The 12,275-nt window shown below is 40.7% G+C and overlaps 1 protein-coding gene across 3 annotated transcripts in view; it reads right to left on the bottom strand.

Moving 5' to 3' along the window:
* The window catches only part of apba1a (amyloid beta (A4) precursor protein-binding, family A, member 1a), a 52,408-nt gene that overhangs the window by 16,182 nt on the left and 23,951 nt on the right, over nt 1–12,275 (bottom strand). For all 3 annotated transcript variants that reach the window (XM_060882910.1, XM_060882912.1, XM_060882911.1), the window contains one exon: nt 221–1,693. In XM_060882910.1, the coding sequence (XP_060738893.1) occupies nt 221–1,618 (1,398 nt within the window). In that variant the 5' untranslated portion in view covers nt 1,619–1,693. The remainder of the gene's footprint in view (nt 1–220; nt 1,694–12,275) is intronic.

Below are 12,275 nucleotides of genomic sequence, written 5' to 3'. Positions count from 1 at the left end.
GCTTAGATTAATGATGTTTCTTTTTTGGTCAAAAATATATTTAATGCTCATTGATGCATATTATTAAAATAATTTCAACCCAATTAACTGATTGAGTTGATTAAGTTATGCTTGCCCATAAACCCCCTCTCCTTGACAGGATGCTAAAACACTTCATTGAAAAAATCTAAACCAGCTTCAAACAAAATGCTCCATGGTCATAATCATGCTGTTTACTCACATCTCCCCCTAGTGGTGGCTGCAGGTCCGACTCCATGCTGGGGCTCAAGTCTTGTCTCATCACCCAGATAGGCTCTTTGGGTTCGTCTGGTGTGTAGGGTGAACGCACCGTCCTGCTCTTCACCTCCTCGATGGCCTCCTTGATGTCTTTGATAGCCAGAGAGATGGCGTCTCTCTTCTGTCTACTGCTTCTGATCTGAGCTGACTCCTCAGAGGGGCTGCTTATGAGGGTTTTGCCATCCTCTCCTTTCCCTCCCTCGTTCACTGACTCCCGAAGCTTTCCCTCCTCGTCCTGCTCTTCTTTGTGTCGGACTGCTTCCTGTTCTGCTGCAGGGTGCTCCAGGCTCTGTAAGCTCAAACTCTTATTCCCTTCATCCTCGATATGCTCAACATCCTCGTCCTGCTCACAGCTGTCAGTGCGTGGGTAAGGAGCAAACTCAGCTTCCTTCTCGGGACTGTCGGATTCGCCGTCCGAGCGCTCATCATAGTGGTGGAGTCTGGAGCCCACGGCCTCCTGCTGCCCAAAAGAATCACGGTCCATAAGCCGAAGCCCAGCACGACGCTGCTGAGGCATGTCTCCTTCAGGTGCTTCTGGGATCTCCTCATACACATGCTCCTGGACTCCGTAATCAGCATAGGCCTCAGAATAGGGCTGATCATCAGGCCGAGCCTGGGTGTAAACATAGTTGGAGTAACCGGGGTTCAGTGCCTCAGTGTTGTGTCTGGTTGGCCGCTCCATGTTTTGCAGGGGCTCATGGGGAAGTGGAGGAGGCTGGGGAGGATACTGGGGTAGCTGCTCAGATTCAGCATTCTCTGAGTATTCTTCCGCTTCAGGTCGTAGTGCAACACCGTACATACCCTCGTCCTCGGGTTCGGCCTCCAATGCCATGACGGCGTCACCCTCGGCCTGGTCTGTGTGGTTGTGAAAGCCACTCTCTGTACTTGCAGAACGGGCCAGTTCACTGTGGTTGTCCTCTTCATCCTCCAGTCGCTGTTGCTCAGCTCTTTCTGCCTCCCTCTGTTGTCTTTCCCTCTCTCTCTGCCTCTGCCGCTGCTGCTGAGCCCTCAGTCGTGCCTCTGTGTCCCCTTGCCTGCGGTAGCGGCTCACCGCCGGGCGTGGGATAGGCCGCTGAACTTGCTGCTGTTCCACGTCACCTTCATCAGGCATCCTGCGGGAGGTTCTTGGTCGCCCGGCCCCTTCGGAGCCCTCGTGACGCCGTTGACGCTGTGACCCAGTCTGGGAGTAGTTGTTCTCACTGCCATTCCCACTGTGATGATGACGAGAGCGGCCCGAGTTTTCGTGTCGTCTGCGCTGGGAGGAGGACTGCTCTCGACGGCCCAGGTCGGCTTCAGGTGCCTCAACTGGCTCGTAGCCCAGCGGTGCTTCCTGATGGCTCATAGCTAGGACAAGCAAGGGTTTATACTCAGTGCATCATCTCCTCCAAGCCAGGAGCAGCACAGACCAATGCAAGGCCTGCAAACACAGTGGGAGAAAACCAGAAGTCAACCACTAAACTATAACAGTCATACATTACTTTTTCTTTAGAATGTAAATTTCATCCAAACAAGATGACAAGAAGCTTGATAGTTACTAGTGTAGCTCTTACTAATGAAGCTTTATAACATGTCCTCTAGGCCACACCTCCTCAGGTTTAAAAGTGAAATAATATCAGAAACCTTAGAGCTGTGAGCATTATATTTTCTGAAATAACTGAAACCCCTGACATTTTTTTGTTGGTTTTTGAGGGTAAAAGCAAACATGAGACACCAAATATTTCTGCTGATCGACTACGTTTGAGATACGTGGGAAATTTTATTGGACTAAAACATTCATTTATTTGTGCATTGTAAAGTATAATGTGTGAAAATCAACCACAAAAACGACTGAAACTGAAATGCAATAAACGTACTGTTTTCTGTGAAGCTATTTCACACAGTTAGCTCAATGATTCATAAGTTGTCAGAAAGTAATCTGTATTAGTTTTATTAGATGCTTTTTTATTAAGTTACAAGACGATATTAAAAAGAGCTGAATTGACGGGAGACTGCGCAGCCACGCGGATTAACAAAATCACATTTAGCACATTGTTATGATGTCTGTCTCAATATGACAGTCCTTAAGCCATTTTAGGCAGAAATAAGCTCTGACTTCACTGACTACTTCAATTACTGTAGATGATGCATCTTCATTCAGCAAAGGGCTTCATAATACTGCACAGTGTCTCTCTATATTTAGATCATTATGCATTATACAGATACATTATAATGCTTCCTCCAGCAGCCACATCCTCGCTTATAAGCCAGATAGCAAACAAATGCATGAGTCATATTTGATAAAATCATTTTTTTTTATGCACAATCGTGTACAGAGGTATCACAAATATAGTACTCCTGTCAGTGACGTGTCATAATATCAATGTCGACGACGACATAATCACGAGTGACTGTGTAAATGAGTGACTCACAAAGCGGTGTGGAGCGCGAAGATGGAGCTGAGTGCCAGCGTTTTTTATCACAAATTGACAGCAGCACTTTATAAAGCAGCTTATCCTGTTTCGGTGTGTATATCGGATATTGTGGGGGGTAACATCTCCTCTTATTAGTCATATAAGCTAAAAATAAATACATAAATTTAAAAGAAGAAGAAGAAGAAAAAAAGAAACCACCTGGTTCACACAGACACATTTGCAAAGAGCTCTAGTTGCCACGGTGATACGGTCCCCTAGCGGGCTGCTACTGCCGAGTATATTCACACTGCAGATACATGCATTGAGAAGTGAGAAAAAACTTCATGCTGCCTCCTTCTTATAGTACAGACCCTCCTCTTTCTTCCCACGAGAAATCCTCTTCCTTCTAATCTAACACTACAAAGAGACGGGGACATGGACAGAACAGTGTGAGATTGTGTGTGTGGTGTGTGTGTATTTGTGTGATTGAGAAAGAGCTGGGAAAAATGTCATCAGCTCCATAAGGCTAAACAAAAAGAATCATCTGATTGATTATCCTTACACTCAGGATGTCAGGAAAAATACCTTTCTTGCCTTGTGGCATCAGAGTGTTGATGCACAACATGCGCTCTGTTTCAGCTTATACCTGGTCTGTGCAGCATGAACACAAAACATACCTGGAATCTATAGGATTAGCGGTGAAGCAAGGGAAGAAAAGGAAGAGTATTCGATCATCTGAAACATGAAGCACTACCGAGGGTCATTCTTCTTATTCAACCACAAGCAGAGATTCCTCATTGTCTCATGTGTTTCAACTTAATATCTAGCTAGCACATCTGTAGGAAACTCTCTCATAATGTACAGAGGCATCTTTAGAGCACTTTTATTCATTTTTTTCAGTTGCAAATAAATTGATTTAAAATAAAAGATTCATTAAATCTGAAAAATTCATCCGTTCAGATGTGAATTTGTTGTCTGTGAATGACTCAGTGTGTCTCAATCAGCTCCCCAGGCAGTGAGTCAGTACATCATATACACAAGATCAGCCACTGGTAAGGACCTGATTCACTACACACTGGGACAAAGAAGACATTCTAATTCCCTCATCAATTAGTGCACAAACCCAAACATATAAAATCTTCTTTTCCATCCAACTCCCATCCATCCATTTTATCCATCTAACATTGTTAGCTTAATCACATGTTTATGTCGAGCTGGATCGTAGGATAACTAGTGGATTCATTTAAAAACCATTACATGTTCACTCATTTCTAAGTTGTTCAATTCACACAAATATGTAGAATGTCAAATAAGTAATCATTTAGAATCTATAACGATGATCAGAAGCTACCTATATGTGTAAACAAAGTCGTATGAATGTACAGCTGAGACGCCATTTCCAGTAAGGGATCAAAGTCAGCATTGATGCTCCCGGGTTTTTGAGGCTTATTGTGAGTTTTTTTTTACTAGGCAAATTTTCCAGTGGACTAGAAGGATCTCGTGAGAGACAGAGAGAGAGAGAGAGAGTGAGAGAAAGAGAGACCTTAAAATGGCCGACTCTGATCAGCATCCTGTTTTCTCCAGAAATGCTAACAGATAACATAAAACCTTAATATGCGCAAGCAAAGCATTCGTAAGCAGAAATATTTGATGTACTTCAGGGTTACTCAACTAAAATGTGTAAAGACCCAGTTGCATAAGTTTCTTGCTTAACTAATTCCTTGCAGTTAACATTAATGCTTAAAGATTAAGTGAAGAAAAAACCCTCAAACCTTCTGTGGTTGTGGTAACGTTTTAGCACCACAAACTTAAACAGATAAAACATCTACTCTGAATCAGATCTCCTAATAATAAATGCATATCTGTCCATTTGTCAAAAATTAAATACTTTTTTGTCTTTGTTTTTTTCTTTTACAAGCCATGTCGCCACGTCTCTAATCAGAACAGAGGTAAATAAAATAAATAATTTACATCAACGCCTGTGATTGGATAAAGCAGCGATATTAGTTCTGCTACAGAAGCTGTGATGGTTCTTGTTAAGGAAATGAAAAACTACAGGCAGCTTGTTTCTTGTTTTCTAGCGCAGTCTCTCAAATACTTTACTGTTCTGCCATCTAACAGCCCCCTGCTGTACTGCTCGCCTGTGAATGCTGAACAAAACTACATATGAACAAGGCTCACGAGTGGCAACAATAAAACGTTCACACTAATCGCCTGAAGATCCATATCCATCCACTGGCTGCAAAAAAAACAGAAAACTGGGCTCTGAACTCTTTTTCGGTTTGAGCTTGAGCCAAAGGTGTATAAGGAAGAGGGCAGATATAGCAGCTCTCATTAATGCATGTTTGGCTGCACTGTGATGGATGAACAGCAGTCAGAAGAGAAATGATGCCAATAGCAGAGCTGCAGATCTGGTGGAAAGAACAATATTAATCTTTAATCTTTCTTTCCGAGAGCGTATTCCTGCCTTGTGTCCAGTGTTCTCCACTTATGTGACCACAGAACAAATGAGGTGTCCATCAGGACGAACGTATTTTTAAATATTTATTGACCTAATTCAACATGTATTGAGGAGTTAACAATTTTTTTTTTTTTTTTTTTTTTTTTTACATGTGTTTTTTTTTGTCAGTTCTAGTTTTACAGTAATTAGTTATACGCTTTTCATGTGATGGACAGAGAATAAAGAAAACAACAAAAAAAAAAGATTATGAGTTTTAAGAAAGAAGAAAAATTACGAGATTTCCTTTAAAGGCAGCAAAACCTGAAAAATGTATGCAAATGCAGCAGAATGACAGAGACAGAGAGAGAGAGCGAGAGAGAGAGAGAGAGAGACAGAGAGAGAGATCTGTAATGCCACAAAGGAAGGTGAAGCAGTAACACCTTGGCATGAATACAGATGAAGGTCAATTATGAAGGCAGAGCTGACAAGCAAAAACACATCACTGAAACCCTGAAGGTCTTTCTTGAGCTCTCATCCCACCAGCCCACCATCCCTTCGTCCCACTCTCTCCTCTCAGCAGGGCCTTCCCTGTGAGCGCAAAGCAGGTTGGCATGTTAGACCACTGTGTGTGTGTGTGTGTGTGTGTGTGTGTGTGTGTCCTTCCCCACCCCTCTCTCACACTGGCTCTACATGAGCCCTCACACAAACACTCATCTGTCAAGGACAAAGCAGCATGCCAAGCAGTCTACTCTACACCCAGAAAACGAGGGATAGAGAGGATAACGTGACATGATTTGACTTAATGCAGTGACATCTGCTTTTCACCAACGTGCTAGGCATGAGTCAGTGCGTGCATGTGTGTGTGTGTGTGTGTGTGTGTTTGTATCAGATCTGAGGTTGGGGTGATGAAATAAATCCTGTCGGGATGTAGAATGCAATAGTGTGTCTCGGTAAGGAAACACACTTCTAGACAACAGTACCAGAGACAGGAGCTTAGCGGCTTTCAGTCGCCCGGCGTCACCTCCTGTAATGCCGTGCTTATTAACGAGAAGAAGACAAATATCCTTCCAGCTGCTGAAGTGGCCCACATCTGAGCATGCAAGCTGCTTCAACATCATTAAAGACACGCTCTGCCATTTTTCTAATCTAGCCGCTTTGCTGCATCTGTGCAATTACCACAGACCAGAACCTTTTTTTATAGTGTTTCCATATTATTAGTTAAAAGTTCATTTTTGATTAAAAAAAAACAAACAAAAAAAACCAAAACAAAGGAAGTTTAGAAACAAGGACATTTAGAAAAGATAAGGTGGAATATTTTGGAACTGCACCATCAACGTTCATAAGAAACGCAGACATAAAGGAAGATGAAGTGATACTGGGGCTGATTTCCTTCTTTACTCATTTTCTCTAATTGTTTGCTTTACATTACAAAAGAACCACCTAAAAATCCACCATGCAGCTGAATTTTCTGGTTTGCTACTCTCCATTTGTGCTGAGATTTTTCAGCAGGCTTTGTTGACACATCTATGTCATCAGCGGTAACCAGGATCATCATTTATTCCCATAAAAAGGTGGTCAGAAGAGATTTTTATAGAAGTGTTTTTTTTTGGCTTATGTTGGTATTAACATTCTTTGTTGGAAACGTTGTTATTTGGAGGACATATGGCAGGGTTCTCATGTTCTATGTCTCAGGGTGTCTTCTGGGTGCTGTGGTTTCCTCTCCCAGTCCAAAGACATGTATTGCAGGCTGACTGGCATCTGTCTATAAATTGTCTATAGTGTGTGAAGGTTGTATGTCAGGTCTGGCCTTACTGTTCATAAAGAAATGTATGCTGAACATATACAAAATTATAAAAATGCACTGACTAAAGCTAAATCCGATTACTACTCCAACATAATTGGAGATACAGTAGCAATGAGAACTCTAGGTCTCTTTTCTTGGTGGTGTGGGAAAATAATTTTAAGTCATTGTTTTATTTCCTTTTAGTTCTAGCATATTTTGTGGATCATGTAGAAGCCAAATCAAGTTACAATGCTAGTTAAATTCAAACTTTACATTAGACTTGTGGTTCCTGTATCTCATTAATATGAAAGGAAAGGGGCAAGGTAACTCAGGCTATCATCTGTCTCTTTGTGCCATTTGTCCCATTGTTTAAGGTGGCCATTTGATTAAAGGTCTGAGAAAGACTGTTATGTTAATGGGATTAAGGGTGAAATTCCAGGATCTGGTGTGGGGGCTGTTGCATCCTTTCATGCTTTGATTGTCACCTGAGTGATTTGTCTCTATCTGATGGGACTGCCCCCTAAAATGTGTATATTTACAATGTATTACAACTTTAAGTCAGACTTGATGACTGCAGAACCCGTGCCAGTACACTCTGACTTGCAGACTCGTTTCATCGTGTATCTACAATAAAGACTACTGCACAAGGATATCCAAGTCTCCTGGTCTTCTCTGGAAAAAGTTTACAACAGTGGTAAACAATATTCTGAAACCACCTGATTCTTTGCCATCTGATATGTATTCTACTGACCTACTGTATGTGATCGCTTCTTGACTTTTTTTATACAGTATCTAAGGTTGAGAATGTACATCGGCAATTACCTACTGGTACCCTTCAAATGATTTTTGTCAGTCTATCACTCACACACCTCCCCACTCTGTTTTCTCTAATTTTACACTACCAACTATCTCAGAGACAGTAGGTCTGATAGGTAAATCTAAATCTTCGATTTGTCAGTTAGACCCTCTACCAACTCCTTTAGTAAAAGCTTGTTTACCAGCCCTTTTGCCGTTGATTACCAAAATTGTTCATGCTTCACTTGGTTCTGGTTTTGTACCTCCATCTCTTAAATCTGCTATTATCACACCCATACTTAAGAAACCAGGGGGTGATCCATTCAATTTTGAAAATTTTCGTCCCATTTCAAACTTACCATTTATCTCTAAGGTAGTTGAAAAGTGTATTGCAACTCAAATTCGTGAACATCTGTCCAACAATAACTTGTATGAAACAGTTCAATCCGGTTTTTGTCCCCACCACAGCACTGAGACTGCTCTTGTCAGAATAACTAATGATCTTTTGGCAGCTGACTCTGGGCTTTTAACTATACTTGTCCTTCTAGACTTGAGCGCTGCCTTTGATATTATCTCACATAACATACTTATTGACAGATTAGTTTCCATTGGTATTACTGGCACTGTTCTGTCTTGGTTTAGGTATCTATCTGGGCGCAGTCAGCGTATTCAATTAAAAGGTTTTAGTTCAAGAACATCTACAGTCATCACTGGTGTTCCCCAGGGTTCTGTTTTGGGCCCACTTCTTTTCATTATATATATATGCTTCCTCTTGGTGATATCTTCAGGAAATATGGCACTAATTTTCACTGCTATGCGGATGACACCCAACTCTACCTGTCTGCCAAACCCACTGGTTCATTTCCTCCGCCGTCTTTGTCAAGCTGTTTAGCTGAAATTAAAGCCTGGCTCTCGGTGAACTTTTTGAAGGTAAATGGCAATAAAACTGAGGCTCTGCTTGTTAGCACTAGATCAGTTATGTCTAAATCTAACTATTTCTCTTTACATATTGACAATACTGCAATCTGTCCTTCCTCTCAGGTTAAAGGTTTGGGTGTCATCTTGGATAGCACACTATCTTTTAAAGCTCAAATTAATAATATAACACGGATTGCATACTTCCATTTGCGCAACATTAATCGTCTCCGTCCCTTTCTTTCAAATAATAATACTGCAGTTCTCATTCACGCACTAGTCACTTCATGTATAGACTACTGCAATGCTCTTCTTACAGGTATTCCTTCCAAATTGCTGCATAAGCATTCAACTGGTTCAGAATTCTGCAGCTCGTGTTCTCTCTAGAACACCTTATACTGATCACATTTCTCCGGTTCTCCAGCAATTGCATTGCCTTCCAGTAAAATATAGAGTTCAGTTTAAAATCCTGCTACTCACTTATAAGGCACTTCATAATCTCGCACCACAATACCTTACTCAACTTCTCCAGGTTTACACTCCTTCACGTGCACTCAGATCTTCATCTTCAATTTCTCTTGTGGTACCTCAGATTCAACTTACTACTATGGGTGCCAGATCTTTTAGTTGTGTTGCCCCCCGCCTATGGAATTCTCTTCCCCTCGATGTTCACAATAGCGAGTGCTTGCTGACATTTAAAACGCGTCTTAAGACTTATCTTTTTATACAGGCTTTCTTATAACATGTTTTATTGAGACTTAAATGCACTTTATATATATATTCTGTTTGTTTATGTGTTTTGTCTTATGCAATGACCTGTATATTGCTTGTAAGGTGACCTTGGGTGTTCTGAAAGGCGCCATGAAATAAAATGAATTATTATTATTATTATTATTATTATTATTATTATTATTAAGTTGTGTGTCATGTGATTAACTGGCAGCCTGTCTATGGTGTACCATGACCTGTGTCCCAAGCCTCTTGAGATAGAGACTTCAGATTCCCCACAACCCAGTAGGATAAGCGGTGTAGATGGAAGGATGGATGGATACGTCACTGAGACATCATGATATAATTGCTCAGCCCTGATCGTTTGATTCTAGAGCTGCTAGATTTACATATTAGATTGCATCCCTTCAAGTCTGTGACTGGCTAGTATACAGAATATACCTTCAAATACCTAAAATCCAAGAGCAACTACAGCAAAGTATTTTTTTGCTGAGTCGAAGCCGTGTACAAAAAGCACAAGACTTATGCAGGTTGAATGTTTACTAAAGCTCGCAGGTAAGCTCACAGCAGGAGATCTGGGAAAACGAGATCTCACAATACTGGAGGCTTTACACATTGGCATCAGAATCTGGCAACAGAGTACTTAATTATTTACATAAAATGTACAGAGTTACAGAAAATAAAGCAGATTTAAAACTTTAAAGCAGATTTACTGAACCTGGACTCTAGGTGATTGTTGTATAAGCTAATGAGCAGTATTAGATAATGTATTCAACAAATCTTACACTAATACATTGTTTTGCTACGACATTGCTGTGTGTCTCCTCTGAATAGTGATTTATGTTTAGATGAATGGTTGGCAGTGGAGAGCTTATATTAAGTCGAGAGTGGACTGAAGTGGAAGGCTTATTGTACTTGCATCATTATGCAATTCAGTGTGTGAAGGTTATTTAAATAAAGTGTTCTGCAGAATTTCCATAAATAATCCCAACAGCTGTAGGATTATTTTTGTGCAATCTAAACTGACAAAATTGCCACAGGGACAGAAAAGCACAGATCAAAGTAATAATTGGCACACAATGTGGTCACTCACACACACACACACACACACATGCAGAGCTCCATCGTCTCTGACAGCATGGAGAAAATGACAGATCGTTACTCTAACAGGATTATCACTGGTGGCTTTAAAGCGCTAACAGCAGCTCCTCTTCTAGTCCCCATGAAACAGCCTCTTAACTCTGACTGTATTACTTATGCTGATGTACTCACAACCAAGCAAGTCTGAGTGATATTCGCATTGAATAGCTTGACTGACTTACACAACAGCACATGACATACACAACACTAGCAAACAGAACTAAACCTGAGCGTAACTTACTGTAAGTGAGCTCGCTACACTCAGAGAACAGCACTGAGATTACTGACATGCAGGATACCTGCACTGGTGATTACCATGAACTGGACTGACGATGCTGCTATCATAGAATCATAGAGTGCAGCTATCATAGAAAGTCTTGTGTAGTCTTTACACATGTGAAATTTATATATTGCTGTGCTAGCAACTTCCATAATTCACTAATGAACAACTCTGCATTTTTAGCCACAACAATCACAATAAAACTCTGTGGAATCCTCGAGATACGGACCATCCAAAAGTCACGCTCACATTACAGAGGTAAATTGGAACAATTCCGATTTTTCCAGATTTTTTTATTGGCTGTCTGAGTATTTCAAAATCTGTTTCTAAGCTTCAGCAGTCCAGATTGGGAGAAGCTGTGACGACTGTAGCCTCACATTCCTGTTCTGGGCTAAGAGAAGTAAAATTTATTATGAACTGATGCATTTAATTTGAAACATTTTCATTGTTATTCTGAATTTTTAAAACTGCATTGCAACAATTTCCACTGTTAAAAACTATATAGAAGTGGAACCCCATGTGGACTTTTGCTCTTGTAGTTCATCCACCTCAACGTTCGAAACATAATTTCAGGTGATATTCTGCTCACCAACGGCTGTAAAAAGTGGATATTTTAATGAATTACCATAGGCTTCCTGTCAGCTTGAACCGGTCTAGCGATTCACCTTTGAACTGCTCATTGGCTGTTTTTTTTTTCCAGTCTATTCAGTGGAAACCCTACTGTGTGAAAATCCCATTATTTCATCAGCTTCTGAAATACTCAAATCAGCCAACAAGCAACCCTGCGACAGTCAAAGTCATTAAGATCTCATGGTTGATTGACTGGATAACTGCATGAATGAGCAGGTGTACCAATTAAAGTGGCCAGTTTGATATCTCAGATATCTACAAATAAACATGTCATTGAAAAACATTATATAAAAAATAAAAAAAAATCATAATTAAATGATGCTTGTAATATGACTGCAGGATATTAAAGTCTGAATGAAGTTTTAACTATAAACCTGCAGCACTGGAGTATGAATAAAGTTGGATGATAAATGCGTAATAAAATTAGCATGCCAGACTGCACTACAGAACGCCCTGCTGTCCGGTTGACGACATTATTGTTGCCTCGGTGACAGAAGAAATGACAAATAACAAGAGTTTCAAATGCCAAATGAGAACGTAAACATGTTCATCAAAATGTTCAATATTTTTTAAAGCTTACAGTTTTGTAAACCAGACAGAGACAGATCTACATTTACATGCTGCAGCAGTTTCACTTCAGTTTTTAACCCCTTCCACCCCGAGCCAGGACAGTAATTATAAATCCTTTCTTAAGCATCCAAAGCCGGCATACCAGAAGTACGGGAAGAATCTCAGTTATAAGACTACATAGACCATTTCCACCGAAACAAAACACAATCCAACACCAAGTGGCTAAATTAACAGACAGAAAAAATGTGTAAACAACAAAACTGACACAAGTAATCAGCCATTACACGATACAAGCACACCCCCACACACATTCTGCAGATTCCAATG

This window comes from Tachysurus vachellii, chromosome 12 (assembly GCF_030014155.1).
Source record: "Tachysurus vachellii isolate PV-2020 chromosome 12, HZAU_Pvac_v1, whole genome shotgun sequence".
Taxonomy (NCBI): domain Eukaryota; kingdom Metazoa; phylum Chordata; class Actinopteri; order Siluriformes; family Bagridae; genus Tachysurus; species Tachysurus vachellii.
Note: the sequence above shows the minus strand (reverse complement) of the source record. Positions and strands in the feature narration are given on the sequence as shown.